Genomic DNA, 17,726 nt, shown 5'->3' with positions numbered 1-17,726 from the left:
GAGAAACTTGAAGCAATCCCACTAAAATCAGGGACTAGATAAGGCTGCCCTCAACACCCTCCCCAAGCTTGGGGGTACAGTACCACATCCATAAGACACTGGCCTATTTTGATGGTAGTAGGTCAGACCTGCCTACTAGGGGTTCCTAAGGTCACACAGCAAGGGAAAGAGAGTGGGTTGGGAGCCTTCAAAGTAACTCAGGAAGGAGACTCCCATGAGAACAATGTATGCCTACCAGACGGCAGTCAATGATCATTCCTGGCTAGGGTACAACGCCTTAAACACTTGGGTAGAATTCTGAAGGGCTGTGCTGTGTGGGGTGTCATGGTAAGAAGAAAGGTCTTGTCATCTAGACCAGCTCTCCCTCACCCCTAACTGAAGGGAAGAACACTGAAGCCAAGTGTTTTGTAGGTGTTGACAGGAGGCAAGCATGCTCAACACTGGGGCAACCTATGAAGGCCTACCTGGCTCACTGTCAATCTGGGTCAACACATCCTCAATTGAGTCTCCATCATGTCGCAGGCTCTCGGGGTCTGGTGGGGTGTAACCGTGGCAGCGGCACCAGTGAGCAATGTGCTTGGTCTTGAGGGGTGTCAGGTGGTGGAATCTTGGATTCTTCTCCAGGATTTCTTGTAACACTTTTCGTACTGTCATTGCCCTTTGCCACTTAAAAAGGATTTGATCCAAAATTAAACCCTTGAACTTTAAAATCAATAGCTGTGCACTGAAATAAACCAAGCAACTAGAAAATCAGATTCCATCACTGTCTAGCAACAAAGGGAGGGACATGAAAGAGCTTCTCTTGGGACCAGTGAGATGGCTCAGAGGGTGAGATACATGCCACCAAGCCACATGAGCTGATCTGCAGGGATCTCATGGTAGGAGAACTGACTCCTCACGTCCTCCAGCCTTCACAAATGTGTAGTGGCATGCATGTGAGAATGTGCATGTGTGCACATGCACACATACATAGTAAGAATTTTACACATAATAAAAAGAGTTACTATTGGTCTTGGTGTTTACAAAATAAAACAGAAACTTCTATGTCTGCATTTAAGGCTTTTCACCTGGTCATGAACCAACTTTTCATTTCCCCCAAAGCAAATTTAATGACCCAGCTTCCACTGGTGCCCAGTTACACAGCACATACTTTCTTCTCTCAAGATTCAACTGGATTTGACAATACTGTTGTAAGTACTCTGTAAAACTCTGAATTCAGTATTATTTTGAAATCTACAAATTTAAAAACATTAATTTTATGTATATTTGTGTGTACCACCTGTATGCCTCCATGTCTGAAGTGGCCAAAAGAGGGCATTAGGTCCTTTGGAAATGGAATTACAGATTGTTGTGAACTGCTATTCAGGTGCTGGGAAATGAACCTGAGTCCTCTGTGATAGCAGCCATCTTGCTGTTGAGCCAACTATTCAACCCTAACATATGTAAAATTTTCAAAGAAAATATAAGATGATTTTCCTGGTACAGGAGAACAAGTCTTCAAAAGATATTTGGGATCCAGAAGAACGAAGCTTCTGACTGAGAAATGGTGGGCAAGTTTGCCTCCTTTTGTCCATAGAGGAAGAACACACAAGTATCCACCCTGCTGTGCGTCTGACTTTCAGTGCGGGCTACAGACCTGGCCGGCAAGCAGCCTCACCTCAGCAGCTCTCCTCTTCCCAATGTTCCAGCCATAATACTGCTCCAAGGACTTCGCAGAAAAGCAGCTGGCATCGTCACCTACAACAGAGAATTGCAAACTCTGAATAAAAGTGATTGCTTAGAATAAAAGTTTATTGTTAGTAGATTTCCAAGTTCCATGATTTCCTTTTATAAAATAATAGAAAAATTATATTACTTTGCATGTGTGATATATGTATGCAAGTGAGGGTTTCTGTATGCCATGTGGAAGTAAGAAAACAACTCCTGAGGGTTAGTTCTCTTCTTCCACCTTACTGAGACTCAGATTTAATTCCCATGTCTGCTAAGTTGTGGGTTCTAGACTGGCTGATCACAAGTTTCTGGCCAATTCTCTTGTGGCTGCCGCTCATGTCCTGGTAAAGATGCACCAGCATTATAGATGCATGACCTATTGTAATCTGATTTCTTTCTAGTTATCGACTGATTAATTTTTATATTTTGGGTTTTTTTTTTTAAGACAGAGTCCATTAGTGGTCAAGGCTGGCCTCAACTTCAAGATCTGCCTGCCTATGCTTCCTGAGAGCTGGTGTTAAAGGGATGCACCAACATACTTGCCTCTGCAATGTGGCGTTTTATGCAGGTTTCCTGTAGATGAAGAGCTTTTACCCTCTGAACCATCTTACTGGCCCACTTGCTTTGTGTGACATATTTCTCACTGAGCAACACATCTCCATGATGGATAAAGGCAACAGATGAAAGAATGCAACAGAGGTGAACTAGGGGCTTGGCCTTGTCACTAGGTAGCTCTGGGTAAGCCATGGCAACACTCTGGGCTTCAGTGACCTTCCCTGTAAACTGTAACAGATGCTCTTCAACTGCCCAGTTCAAGCTTTAACATTCTGAGTTTTTATGTAAGTGGACAGAGAAAGAGGAAGGCACATGCACACACATGCACACACAAGCACGCATACATACACACACGCGCACACGTACAGTGTAGGTAGGACAAGTGTGAGACACATCTTTTCTGCTAAGAAGGGAAACCATCATTGAAAGTATATTTTTAACTATCTCAAAATGATTCCCAAAATGAGAAAAGGAGATATTTTACTTTAGGAGTCAATGCTAGAGATCTAACACAAGACCCTGCACATGCTAGGTAAGTGTTCTACTCTTCGTTCCAAGCCCTCTTTTTTATATTTTTAAAAATTTGAGACAGGGTCTTACTAAGTTGCCTAGGCAGGTCTTGAACTCAAGATAGTTCTCTATGATTTTCCCAAAGAGGTGGGATTATGAGCTTGTACCACAAGGCTCAGCAATTTTTCTGCTGCTATTAGTGGAAAAAAATCAGCAAGGTGGTCAGTCTACCATTAGATGCCCACATGATGCACATGGCAGGAGACTGCTGCGCACCTCCCTTGCGACTCTCATGGTGATCTTGCCCATGAACAAATACCAGTCTCCCTTAGTAAGGCTGTCTATGCAAGCTTTACTGTCAGAACAACTCACGACAAGGCATCAGCTATTTTATCCCACTAACCAGGAGCTAACACAACTGACTCTGCTGTCAGGGGTCTTGAAAACTGCACATTTCCAAACAGTATGTCATTAATATAAATATTAATGGTCTTATAGGGCTGGCTGTGTACCTGCCTGGTCACCCAGAGCTGTGTGAGTTAATTAACCTGGTGTCACTGCCATTCTGGGAGTTGTGAGCTGGGGAGACATTATCACACAAAAGATTATGGCTAATGAGATGTCTATGTAAAGCACTCATGGCAGATAGCAGGGGTGGCACACTATGCCTTAGTAGTGTGTACTTAACATTTTATAATTTACATATAAAACAAATATAAGAAAATAAGTGATTAAAGACTAAGTGAATGGTAGGATAAAGGGGCCGAGTAGGAAAGCACCTGCTTAGCACACACACGGCTCACGGTTTTGTCGTCAGCACTGCCTGTACCCTAAGTCTAACTGGATGCAACCAACGTACTGTGAATACGAGGCCCCTGCAGACATCTGGCTAAAAGTCACAATCATGGTAACACCCCAAGTGTTAAGAAAATGCACATGAGGGCACTGTCTTACCCTTTGCAGTAATTAATGGGATCTTCTTCACTACTGCCGTCAGGAGCTGCTGGGTAGTCTCCAAATGGTCTACCCTGGGAAGGGTAAGCGAGGATGATTTTGTAGGCTTGTTATGTGTTCTCTCTCATACATACAGACACCTTTCTCTCACACACCACACCCGACACACACACACACACACACACACACACACACACAGTGCATATTCCTTTCCCTCCCTCCCTCCCTCCCTCCCTCTCCTTCTCTCTCTCTGCTAATAAACAGCTTCCTTTCCTTTCTTCCTTCTGTTTCTTTTAAAGACAGGGTCTCATGTAATCCCAGCTGGCCTGAAATTTGCAGATGATCTTGAATTCTTGATCTTCCTGCCTCTACTCTCTCAGGGCTGGGATTATGGGCATGCACCACCACTTGTGGTTATAGATCTCATTTTATGCTTTTAAAAAAAAAACACAAGAACAGATTTTGGCTAATTATACAACTACTGCAGACATTTTATCTACATTGGAAAATTAGTAGAAAGATCTATTTGTATTGCTATTATACAAATGCCTGTCTCAGGCTTACTGACTGAACCCTCCAGGTGTCATGTTAAGAGTCACCATGTTTCTACTGTCTCTAGATGCTCCCAGCAATTCAAAGTGCATGATCAGAGGGGGTTCCTAATTTGAAAAAAGAGAAAACTTTAGAGAAAGGCAGAAGAGTGAACAGCACTCCTGCAGAGGCACCTGCAAAGCACAGGCAGAGTGTGTTACTATCCAGAAACAGGAACTGCAAGCACCAGGGTGATTACACTTGAGTGTGCCATCCCCACTCAGCTCAGACTGCACATCAGCAGGCTCAAGTAAATTTGGAGGCCTCCAAGACTACTGATCAAGTGCTACCTTTAAGTTATATCACTGGCTAAACTCTTCAGGCACCAGAAAGATGGCTCAGTGTTTAATCAAGAGCACTGGCTATTCCAGAAAACCCAAGTTCAATTCCCAGCACTGACATGGTGGTTCACAACCATCTGAAACTCTAGTCTCAGGAGATCTGCCACCTTCTTCTGGCCTCCTTAGACAACAGGGGCACAAGTGGTATACAGACATACATGCAGACAAAATCCACACACACATAAAAGATAAACTCTTCATCTCTGCAAGGACAATGCCCCTACCACGCTTAATACCTCACTGTCTGCACATACTCATCTGTCACAATGATCGTGAAAAGTGTCACAGACACCAAAAGCAGAACCCCTTAGAAGACATGAGAATACTCACTTAATGACATAGTTGCTTAGCTCAGAGCTCTCTTCTGTTTTCACTGCTACCTGGCTCTCCTGTGAGATGCAGTTTGGCCCAGGAGTTTCTGGTTCAGTCTTCACTACAAAGGAAGATCAACAAAGAGAATTGTCAGGGGCCAGTGGTGAAGACCCTGAGCCCTCTAACTGAGGGCTCTGTTGCCTGAGGTGTGTGGACAAAGCAGGAGACTCAAATGTCTTCTGCCCTCAAAGGCTCAGCACATGAGATAACTATTTGCTTAGGTCTCAGAGGGAGTCGACTCTAGGTGGACTGCCCACCATGTCATGCTGCTCTGCATCTCTCTCACCCCACCCAGGATTGATATTAGAACACCACATCAACTGTTCTAGCTCGGGATGTGTCCATTCTGGTATCATCTTTTCAGATGAGCTTACCAAACTGAAATATTATACTAGTATTCTGAGAAAAAACACAGAAAGCAAAAAGCACATCTGTGGCACTTGGCAATTTTCAAGTCAATTTTATCTGTTTCAATACCACAGGCCACAACAACCCAAAGCTGTTTGAATACCAACATGTTACTTCACAGATGAAACCATTCATGTATACACAGCTATTATTATTATTATGATGATGATGATGATGTTATTTTTGGTATTTTGAGACAAGGTCTAGCCTAGGATGGAATAGAATTTCTTCTGTGGTCTAGTTGGCCTGGAATTCATGAAAATCCTCCTGCTTCATCACCTCAAGTACTAGGATGACAGGTATGAGCCACTACAAGCAGCTGCAATGCATACAAAATTAATTTAAAATAATATATAAAATTATCTTCAGGTATATGAAGCATGAATCCATTTCTTGTTTACATTTGCGTTTCATTCCCAAGATAGTACATATACATATATGTGTGGAAATACTATAAAATTTAAAACAGTTCTGTCCTTGACTGGAAATACTTAAGCTGCATTAACTCTGCTGATATAAACAGCAGTATCTCAGAGGATATTCCTTTGAAACAACTGTGCTGACACAGCTCTTGTTTCTGCATAGCTTCTCTTCCTTTTTTCTGACAGTCTCTACTGACTTATGTACCTGAGTGTATGTCTGTGTGTGGTATGCCTGGCCCCACAGCGGCTAACCCAGGCCCTGGCTGTTTACATCCCTCATTGCCTCTGTATTGGGTAAACTTGAATTCATGGTGATCCTGCTTTATTGCTAGGGTTTTAATTTACATTTCCTTTCAAAACTAATAAAGCTGAATAAGTCTCACAGGCTTTGAGCTATTTGGATGTCCTCTTCTGAGAAGTGTTTTTCACACTGGTTTTGAGTGGTCACTATACATTCAAGACATGATTCTTTTGTGTTTTATATATGTGGAGGATATCTTAAGAGTCTGTAGCTTGACTTTTTTCTTTTAATAGTCTCTGATAAAGCAAGGTTCTCATAATTAAGTCCCCTTTTCCAACATCCTGTGTCTCACATTTTCTTCCATAAAAAGTTTTTAGATCTTTCATATTTGAGTTTATATTCTAATTTAAACTAGTTGTTACCTTTGATATAAGGCAGGAGTATTGCTGCTTTCAGACATGGTATGTCCACGTCCCTTCCCTCCTCACCTGCTTGTCATCAAAGAGACCACCCCTCTCCACTGAGAGGGCATGTCATGGGCATTCTTTTCTTTTCTTTTTTCTTTTTTTTTTTTGTTTTTTTTCGAGACAGGGTTTCTCTGTGTAGCCCTGGCTGTCCTGGACTTTGTAGACCAGGCTGGCCTCGAACTCAGAAATCTGCCTGCCTTTGCCTCCCATATTTTCTGTTTCATGAGTCTTTGTCATCTCTGACTATTTCAAAGGCTGAGGCTCCTTAGTATCTATCTACTAGCCTGTCTTCCTGATTCTGATCAAGACTGTTCTGCTATCAAAACAACTAGTTAGTAGCCTCATGAGAACGTCTCACTAAAAAGCCAATGGCAGCCTCTGCTTCCAGAATGCTGAGATTAGGGGGGCACACCACCATGTCTGACTTTGGCTTTTTTATTTTACGTTTGCACTTTGAACTATAATATATTCTTCTATTTATCTCCTTTTAATTTCTCTTAAAATGTTTTTAGGGTTGCCCCTACAAATCTAAGATTTTTTTTTTTTTTTAAACTTTTATTATTAATGGCTATGTGTGTATGTGTGCCAGGACTGTGAGGGCTGCCACTGAAGGCAGAAGAAGGCATCAGACTCAGCTCCTCCAGGGCGAGGCTGGGAGCTATAGGCAGCTGTGAGCTTGGGCTGTGGGCACTGGGATCCAAGTTAGGTCTTCTGTAAGAGCAGCAAGAGCTCTTAGCTGCTGAGCCAGCTCTCCAGCTGCCACACCTGCCCCTCTGTCATTCTAACTTTGTTTGGTATGCATGCATATGTATGTATATGGACATACATGTACCAGGGCATGTGGGGAAGTCAGAGAACAACTAGTGGGAATTTGTTCTCTCATTCCACTGGGTGGGCCCTGGGGCCTTAACCCAGGTCCTCGGGAACCTTGGTGGCAAGTACCTTCATCTACAGTGGCCCGGAACCATTGTTTCTGTCCCATCTTTCCCGTTCTACATTACTGGACATTTGGTACTGCTGAGTCTTCCCTCTCTTTGGTTTTTTACTGTATTTAATGGCTATGCACCTCACTGCACATTTTACTTTGCTTAAAACCAAATAAGAGGACTGGTGAGGAGGCTCAGAGGGCAAAGGAGTGTTCTGCCAATCCTGACATCCTGAATTAGGTCCCTGTAATTCACATGAACAGAGAACCAACTCTTGAAAACTGTCCTTAAAGTTCTCTATATGTGCCATGGTGTGTACATGCCAACGTGCACACATACAGTTAGTATAATGAAACCCCAAAATAAAAGATGCTCTGTCCTGGTCCAAAATTAAACACATCAGTCTGGTGTGGAGCAGCATTAATGCTGTCATAGCCAATTTTGCTCAAGGGCAAACAAACGCTCCCTATCCATAAGTACTGGAAGTGTTGTGAGTCATATGGTCTCTGCAGGATTCAAACTCTCGGGAGTTTGAAAAAAAAAAATACGAAGGTGAATGGGAGTAGCTATGTGTCAATGAAGCTTTACTTACAAACTTTGGCCCTGAATCCATCAGCTATCCTCTGCTTTAAATGAGCATTTAGCAAATTACAAATCCATCTCCCAAGATGACAGGATTCCAGAATGCCTCAAGAGCAGCAGCTTGGTACAAATTTCAACTGCACTGCTTCCTGTACATGGGAAGTGCTTGCATTCCCAACAAAATCTAGGGTCTGACAGCTAACTGAAGGACTGATTGACACAAAAATTACTGATAGTGTTGTATCCACAAAGTAGCAGGCACTGGGGACTAATACACTAGAGGCTTCGACTATATGAGCCTGTCACTGCTAGGTGTCATAGATGACCCACCTTCTACTATCAGGGATTCTTACACTGAGGGATATCCTGCTAGCTCAGTGTATTCCCACTAAAACTCCCTTCTGACAAGTATGTTGCCTAAATGGATTCCTAAGTGCTTAAGCTCCAAAATAAGCCCTCAAAGTTTTGTCTCTCTTGTTTCCTTAAACCAGCACACCCCTTGACCTCCCTACAGCTATAGGGCTCTCTATTCTGTAAGTCTGGTTTACACAAGCCCATACAAGTTCATATCCCTTGACCTCCTTACAGCTCTAGAGTTCTCTACTCTTTAAAAGTCTGGTTTACACAAGTCCTGTCCCTGAGAGCCCTGGACACAAATCCTCGACTGCACCATGCCAGTGATCACTTTTCAGACTACTTGTCTGGTACTTACCGACCACAGTTTGCTATTTATGCAGCTTTCTTGAACCAGGTTATAAACTGAAGGCAAAAATGATGCCGGATGACGCATAATGTCAATCTCCTTTAGACTATGACACAGTGCTTCACATATATTTGTCAAATAGCTGACAGATGCTGAAACTCAAAGCTAAAACTTTGGAACAAAGATACTGTGAGGTCCTACATACCTTTGGCAATTGCTACTGGAGCAGAGCTGGGGACAGCTGGATTTGGAACACTTATGGGCAGGACAGTAGTAGGTAATTTGCTGGTAGAAAACGACTGAACCACTAGGACACAGAAAGAGAGTATAATTGTGACAGAAAATAAGTATTTTCTTTAATTTAATCTTCAGCAATTTTATACATGCATTTAAATATATCCTGGCCACGCTCATTCCCCCACGTTCTCTTATGCTACCAGCTCCCCTGTCTCCCAAAAGCAGCTCCCACTGCCCTGTCTTTGTTTTTAGGCTGACTTTTAACCAGCAATGCACACATGGGCCATAGTGTGGAGCTATCTACTCACCAGTGTTTAGACCACTAAAGATAGCACCCCTTTCTCTCGGTAACCATCAACTGTCAACAGTGCCCCTGCGGAGGGGCTGGACTTCTAAGGCCATCTCCTATCCAAGACAGAGCTGACAGGCCCAGCCTTGTGCGAGCCCTGGGTAGGTGACCACCGTGGCCACTGCATCCTTGAGTGCAATGGCCATGCTATGTCCAGAAAACAAAGCTTAATGGCCCTACTCCCACCCTATGGCATTTACATTCTTCCCTGTTGTCCTTGAGACAGAAATTATTTTTATTACAAATGACCTAACTCCCATGTTCTCGAGAGCCCATTTTTAAGTGTACACCACAATCTTAAGCTGTGCTGCCCACTAGTGGCAGAATAACTGAGTTACAGCCTCCACTATGGCCATGAGGGCAGGTCAGTAAACTAAGAAAATATAAATGAAATAAACCCAATTCACAAATGCTCCAAGTGTTCTTTTGGACACATCTTTAGAAATGGGCAGCTAGAGCCAAGCTCCAGTGCTCGGGGGACACAGGTGCTTACCACCATGCACCATAACGGCCTGAGTTAAATCCCTGGAACCCACACTGTAGAAGGAGCACTTAACTCACAAGTTGTCCTCTAAGCTCATACACTTGCATGCACCCACTCATGCACATGAAATGAAACATAAAGGCTAAATGACAAGCTGTACAAAACCAAGAGGCATCACCGCCTAGTAGAAGGGTTCCCGAGACAGAGCTGCGTCAGTACCAGAGGGCACGCACCTTTATTCACAGGCATCAAGACAGTCTGCACGCCACCAGAGGTGTTGATGCTCAGTGGTTTGAGCTGACTGGGAATTGTCAGGACAGCCTGCTGGGGACTGGACTGAGCAGAATGAACTTTTAACAACCCTGAAGTGGGAAGACAATGCCAAGTTCAGTTCAGGAATTTCCTTCAAGCTCCTGGCCTCTCTGACACTCTCAGTCTCTCCCACAGGAAGTGCCCAGGACAAGCACCCTTTAGTAAATGAAAAGTTGGATTCAGGAGGCAATGGATAAGAGATTTCACAATAAAACTCTGATATGATATAATAATTTATTTTTCAACTGTCCTTGTCCTAAAACAAAACAAAATAAAACAAAAAGCAGGACAGGAAGGCAAAGCAGTAACTGCTGCCAGGACACGCCCTATGGAGTAAGACAATGACTTGGTGCTTGTAGTTTTCAAATTCCTGTTTTTAATGAAAATACTGTATGATAAGCAGTTGAAAAGCAATAAAATGGCAAAGGTTCTGATTATACACTAACCAGTGTTTAGCCCAAAGCCCTGTCAATGCCTGCGACCCTCCCTGATTGATTACCCCAACAAGGTCTTTGTTTTTTCATCATTTCGGTGTTTATATAAGAGAATGTACAGTCTGCAGACCTGACTTCCTTAACCTTATTGGGGCCCATGCTATAGAAAAAGCTTTTTCTTCTTCTTCTTCTTTCTTTTTTTTTTTGAGCCAGGATATGGGAGGAAGAGAAAGGGGAAGCACCTGAAAAGGCTCGTCTCAATGATGGTGGTGTGGTGCACACCTGTAATCCCAGCACTCAGAAGGCAGAGGCAGGAGCCTGGGCCAATCTGGTGCACATAATGAGTCCCATGACTCCACAGAGTAAGGCCACTTGCTGCCAAGCTTGGTCCACTTGCTGCCAAGCTTGGTGTCTGTTAGTCAGGGGTTCTATTCCTGCACAGACATCATGACCAAGAAGCAGGTTGGGGAGGAAAGGGTTTATTTGGCTTACATTTCCACACTGCTGTTGATCACCAAAGGATGCAGGACTGGAACTCAAACAGCTCAGAAAGCAGGAGCTGATGCAGAAGCCACGGAGGGATGTTCTTTACTGGCTTGCCTCCCCTGGCTTGCTCAACCTGCTCTCTTATAGAATCCAAGACTACCAGCCCAGAGATGATCCCACCCACAAGGGGCCTCTCCCCCTTGATCACTAATTGAGAAAATGCCCCACAGCTGGATCTCATGGAGGCATTTCCCCAACTAAAGCTCCTTTCTCTGTGATAACTCCAGCTGTGTCAAGTTGACACAAAACTAGTCAGTACAGTGTCCGAGAACCAGCTCCTTAGCTGTAGTCCCCACTCCCTTACCCCCACACTAAATGTGCTGTAAAAAAGTAGCCATCTGGAAAATGTTTCTGGCTTATTTCATGATATACTATACGAAATATGAACATTGCTGTCTAATGAGAAAGACAGAGAAGGAGTGTCACGGCACTTACCTGACACTGTGGCTTTCCCAGAGATGGAGCTTGGTGCGGACACCAGGGATGCGGCAGTGACGGCAGCAGCAGCTGTGCCCTTGCAGGTCGCCATGGTGGCCTGGCTTACACACACTTGTGGCTGACCCGGAGTTTTGATTATAGAACTGACAGAGGATGACACAGGGGCTGATCCTTCAGACTGTTCAACCAGAGCGACAGAAGGGGAGTTAGGAAGATGGCGGCACGGTGACTTTCCCAGAGCAGCGGCTCACACAGCACACCAGAAAACAGCAGGTCTTGGTCACTACTACCCATGAGATGTCCTGTTTACATATGAAGGCATGTGTTCCATGGCCATGAAGGTGTGTGAAGGCGTGTGTGTATGTGTGTGTGTGTGCGCGTGCACGTGTGTGGTCGGTTCTCTCTTCCTGCCATGTGGGTACTGAGAATTAAACTCAGGCTTGGTGACCTGTATAAGCTCAACACTCGCCTATTCCATGCCACACAATTTCAAAAAATAGTTTCTTTAAAAAAATTGTTTTTAAAGATTTTATTTATATGTACATGTGTAGATGTGTTATGTTTGTGCAGATGCCTGCAGAAGTCAAGAGAGAGCAGCAGATCTCGTTGAGCTAGACTTACAGGTGGCTGTGAGCAGGCTTCCATGGGTGGTGGGAACTGAACTCAGGTCATGTAAAAGAGCAACAAGTATTCTTAGCCACTGATTTTCTTTCCAGGCCCTAAAAGGATGGTTTCTTGGGGCCAAGGATATAGGTCAGTTTAGTGTAACTTTTCTAACTGGCTGATGGGAACATGAAATGGCACATCTACATTGTCAGTTCATCAAAATATGAAGAGTTCCTATATAAGCCAGCAATTCTACTACTAGCTCTGTAGAAAAGAAAAATGTGTATCAACATGTTTATAGCAGAATTCCTAACAGTCAAAAAATAGGAAATAAAAATTCCATTAAGTGATGGACAAAAAAAATTCATAAATCTAAGTATTATTCAGATATTAAAAAAATGGAAAACTGATGTTAGAACATAAATAAGTCCTGCAAATGTCATGTAGATGGGTGTAGCTCCAGCACTCAGGGGGCAGAGGCAAGGGCTAGCCTGAGCTACATAGTGAGACTGTGTCAAAACAAAACAAAACTCACACTAAGCAGAAGTAGCCAGATATAAAGGGCCATGTGTATTATTTATATAAAATCCTCCAAACAGAAAAATCCATGCAGAAAGACTTGGACAGTCAAAATGGCTTATGAGTTACAGTCAGAGTTTGATGCCACAAGTATGGAGGGAAAGAACGAACAAACTCCTGCAAGGAGCCCCTGATCTCCACACCCCAACTACCTAAAATAAAATAAAAAGATAGAAAAGGGAGGTGAGTGTTTTGTATAGGATAGGGCCGGAAGCGATGGGACTGGAAAGGAGCTGCTGACTCATGGAATCTCTTTTGGGGACAAGGAAAATGAGCTAGCCAATGCTATAATTATCTCACATCTCAAGGGTGTGGGCTCTCTGAAGGCCTGCTCAGCCAGGCTCATTCCCACACTGGCCCTCTGCTTTCCTCACCTGGTGTACAGCGCCATTTGCTGAGAAGGCCACTGCAGGGGAGGGAGCAGCTGTGATCACGCCCCCTGCCACTCGCAGCATCGTGGTCCCAGGCTTGGCGAGCTGTGGAGCTGCTGGCACCGACTTCAGGGTGTTGTCAGGTAACTTCAGCAGTGATGCCTGCCCAGCAGGGGCTGCCTGCAGCCATCAAAAGGTTGAATGACAACACTGCACAACTTACTCCTTATCTGCATTTGATAGGATTTAAGAAAGTCTTGCCTAGCCAGGCGTGGTGGCGCACGCCTTTAGTCCCAGCACTCAGGAGGCAGAGGTAGGCGGATTTCTGAGTTCGATGCCAGCCTGGTCTACAGAGTGAGTTCCAGGACAGCCAGGGCTACACAGAGAAACCCTGTCTTGAAAAACCAAAAAAAAAAAAAAAAAAAAAAAAAAAAAAAAAAAAGAAAGAAAGAAAGTCTTGCCAATGAGGATTGTGTGTCGTGCTATGAACCTTTCCAACAAGCTGAATTCTACAACCTCTGAGGTTCCCTTACACTAAAATGGAACAAATAAACGAATGCATTACTATTTGTAATTAGTATCTTCAAAGATACCAGGTCCTTTGTTTCAAAATAATTGAGTCAAAGTTTTCTTAAATTTCATGGAGTATTTTTGCAGTTCACTTTTGAGTGTGTGGTATGATGTATGTGCAAGTGCACATGATTGTACATATATGGAGGCCAAAGGAGGACCTCAAGTGTTCTGCTCTATTAGTTTCTGCCTTTTCTCCTGGAGACAAGGTCTCTCAGTGACTGTGGAACTAGACTAGCGGCCAGCTTCTAGTGATCCTACAGTATCTGCCCCAACAGCACTAGGGTTATGTTACGGCCACACTAAATGTAAACAAAAATCTTTAATTATTGTTATTTTAGGTGGGGACAGCTGCACACATGCTATGATTTGTGGAGTTGGCTCTTTCCACCTTTATGTAGACCTCAGGGATTGAACAGCTTGCTATACTAAGTCCTCTAACTTTCTACATGAGTTCTGGGAACTTGCTTAAGTGCTCTTACCCATCTCCCTGGAAAGGCTTTAAACACGAGATACTAAAACCATGTAGGGCAAAATTCAGGCAGGTAAGTTAATGGTACTCTAAGACAGATACAGGATCTACCCATCTATCCATCTACCTACCTACCTACCTACCTACCTAGAAATTGACAGGAATTTTTTTCTCTGTATATGGCCTTGACTGGCTTCAAATTCACAAAGGCCTGCCTGCATCTCCTCATCTGGCCCCCTAACTTCTTACTTGAAGTTTGACAGAAAATACAGCATGCCATCACATGGAAAGGGGGCTTACTTTGACTCTGTGGCGTCGCTGTGGATCCTGTCCCCCTAACAGGACCGTCTTGGCTAGCCTCAGAGGGAGAGAATATACCTGGTCCTGCGGTGACTTAAGGTGTCAGGGTGGGTTGGTACCCAGGGAGGACTTCAACCTTCTTAGAGATGAAGTGGAGGATGGGGTTGGGGGAGAGGCCATCTGAGGGGGACTAGGAGGAGTGGGGGCTGTGGTCATGATGTAAAGTGAATAAATTACTTAATGGAAAAAAATTACCATGTTGTTAGGCATGCAGATGGGTACGCTTACCTGTGTAAACAAAGTGGTTTTCTGTCCAGAGATGACTTTCAGTGTCTGTTGTCCCTGTGCAGACGATGAACTGACTCCCAGTGTTCCTTGAACAACTGATGCAGTAGTCAGTTGTTTTCCGGGTGTTTGGGGTGATGGTTGGCCAACTAAAAATGTACCCTAAGTTGGAGGAAAATAATTTACTAAAATACATTAAACTCTGATGGCCTCCACCTACAGGCTGTAATGTCTCGGCTGCATTCTACAACTCAAAGAACCAGAGTGCCACTAGGAAGCCCACCCTACTGGTTTAAAACCACAACTGGATTTAGTCCTACTCTCTCCAATGACAATGACCGGACCATGTCTGAATACAGTCGTGGAGGAGGATCAAGACTTCAACAAAAGGAAAAGAAGGATGGAGCTCGTCCTCACTGAATTCAACCTGAGCACCACAGCCTGAGCACCACAGCCTGAGTACCACAGCCTGAGCACCACAGCCTGACGCTGCCTCTGCTTTTACCTTTCTAAGAGCAGCGCTTCAGCTGTGCATTAATACTGTTTACTACCTAGGAGATGGGCAGGGGGAATTAGCATAGCAGGCTCTTTCTTTGGGGCAGGAAAATAGGAATCAAATCCAAACTCTACCATTAGCTTAGCAGGAAGGTCTTACATTAATCATTTAAATCTTCCTGAATCTATCTTTTTACTTCTCAAAACCAAAACAAGCTCAAAAATAATACAGATTTAATGGCTAAAATGGTCAAGGGAAATCAACAATAATTAAAGGCACTTATCAGGAAGTTAAGTAATTTATAAGATCAGGTATTTGCTTCCCAGACCTGGGGGGTTTGCTTGAGGATGTAGGATGTGTAAGTCAGGTGCTGGGGCCCCCCTCCTGGGCCAGAGGTGCTTGGGGTTCCTCCTGCTCCGCTGCCACCGCCACCTCCACTGCCTCCCCCTGCACCACTGCTGCCACTGCCACCAGCAGCAGCCGAGCCAGACTGCAGGTCTGTAAGCAAAACGGGTGACAGGAGCATCACAGGAAGTAGCTCAACAGAAAAAGCAGATGAGTGTAGACTTCGCCCACACCACCGTTCCCTCAGTGACGAGCGAGGAAAACGCCCAGTAAAGACCGAGACTGAATCTGCTCAGACCCTCAGCATGTACAGTCTGGAAATCTTAAATTCAAAGCATTTTGGATACTGAATAACACCCAAAGTTCTAGATTATGGAGCATTTTAGATTTTTTTGGGACTATACTTGATAAACTCTCTATAAAAATTCCAAATTCTAAAAAACTGCAATCAATGTCTGGTCTCAAGCATTCTAGATAACAGGACACTTGACTTGTACTTTTAAGAGACTGGTAGCTGACTATACCTCCACTCTGAGTACAATGAAGAATTTATTTTTGACAGTATTTTGACTTAAGATCTGATGCTAATATTTTCTAGACAACATTTTTATATCAAATTAACCATCTCTGGCTCCAACTTCTCAATTCTTTTTCAGATCTCACTTCAAAGCCTTTTTCCCCCCTTTCCTTCCATGGTGGTGAGCTACGTGGACTATAATAAGCATACATTTAACAAACTTTGTCACTTGATTACAACAAGCCCAATCCTTCAACAGCCTCTGACCCTGAGGAAAGTGGAGACCAGAGATGACATCTGCTCTCACACAGAATATGGAGGCTGGCCCTTCCTTACAAATCTTTCTGACACTGTACTATCTAGGTGAGAGGGAAATAGCGTAAGTGGCAACAACCCATTATAGAAACAGTAAGCGGCTTAACAAAGTACCGGGCAAGGGTCAGTCACTTCTCCATCTAAGCACTGCCAGGCCTGACAAGACTGTGCGTATTTGAGATAGTCTGTCAACAGCCAAGGGACGCCTGGCTCCTTTATTTCAATTCAGAGGGAAATCCGTATTTTCAACACCACCCACACCCGTCAAAGCAAAAGTTTTATGTAGCTAAATAAACTACATAGTGTCCTTGGGGCTTTAAGACACACACTTAGACTGAACCTGAATTTTCATTTCAACTCCAAACCTAGTAATACAACCAAAAACTAGTCACAGAGACAATTGGTTCCTACCCCAGCACATCTGTGTCAGAAGAAAACAACCCTCAAGTAGATGGACCCTTCACAGAATGCCCCACGTAACACTACCTAAGACTATGATAATGTTTAAACCCACTGTCTAGTTAAATATATAAAATCCACTTGGGCAAATTCTTCCATTACACAATCAAGCAGAATTACAGAAACAGTTCCTGGCTCAGGAAAGGATGACCCTCAGCTGGGCAAGACGGACCCACGTAGAGACCCAGGGACTGAATGATGGAATGATGCACTAACTGGCATTGTTGGTAGCTCGCAGGATGGCTCCTTGAGGAATCAGCAGCAGCTTCCCTTTTCCTGAGGGGTTCTTGCTGTTCGTGGTAAGGTACAGTTTAGTGCCCGGAGGCAAGTTTGCCAGGTTGGCCAAATTAGTGGCTGGTAGTTGCAAGGTGGCCATTACTAAAATGACAGAGGTTAGGAAAACAAGAAGGTCATCAACTATGGATAACATTCTAAAATTAAACATGGGTCAATAACATACCTAGTTAACAAAGAGTAAAACCTTAGTTCATTTCCTAGATGTCTTAAACTAAATAATTTACATCCTAGAAAAGCCTTTCATAAATTTATGCTTTATATACACTGGCTGAACCCATATCTGAAATTCTGCATGGCAATGAGCCTAACCTGGACTATTTCTTCTTCTTTTTGGGGGATTTGAGGGGTAGGACAGAACTTTTCTGTGTAGCCCTGGAACTCACTCTAAACCAGGCTGGCCTCTTAAGAGATTTACCTGCCTCTGCCTCCTGAGTGCTGGGATTAAAGGTGTGCCATCACAACCTGGCCGGCCTTCCTTCCTTCCTTCCTTCCTTCCTTCCTTCCTTCCTTCCTTCCTTCCTTCCTTCCTTCC

At 43.8% G+C, this 17,726-nt stretch overlaps 1 protein-coding gene across 2 annotated transcripts in view; it reads right to left on the bottom strand.

The window, feature by feature from the left end:
• Yeats2 (YEATS domain containing 2) overlaps positions 1-17,726 on the bottom strand; it is a 94,032-nt gene that overhangs the window by 8,298 nt on the left and 68,008 nt on the right. For both annotated transcript variants that reach the window (XM_021209358.2, XM_029544481.1), the window contains exons 17-27: positions 17,114-17,275; positions 15,590-15,759; positions 14,769-14,927; positions 13,142-13,318; positions 11,580-11,760; positions 10,086-10,214; positions 8,988-9,089; positions 4,992-5,094; positions 3,730-3,803; positions 1,658-1,737; positions 465-666 (exon numbers count right to left, since the gene is read on the bottom strand). In XM_021209358.2, the coding sequence (XP_021065017.1) occupies positions 465-666; positions 1,658-1,737; positions 3,730-3,803; positions 4,992-5,094; positions 8,988-9,089; positions 10,086-10,214; positions 11,580-11,760; positions 13,142-13,318; positions 14,769-14,927; positions 15,590-15,759; positions 17,114-17,275 (1,539 nt within the window). The remainder of the gene's footprint in view (positions 1-464; positions 667-1,657; positions 1,738-3,729; positions 3,804-4,991; positions 5,095-8,987; positions 9,090-10,085; positions 10,215-11,579; positions 11,761-13,141; positions 13,319-14,768; positions 14,928-15,589; positions 15,760-17,113; positions 17,276-17,726) is intronic.

Source organism: Mus pahari, chromosome 12, assembly GCF_900095145.1.
Source record: "Mus pahari chromosome 12, PAHARI_EIJ_v1.1, whole genome shotgun sequence".
Classification (NCBI taxonomy): Eukaryota; Metazoa; Chordata; class Mammalia; order Rodentia; family Muridae; genus Mus; species Mus pahari.
Note: the sequence above shows the minus strand (reverse complement) of the source record. Positions and strands in the feature narration are given on the sequence as shown.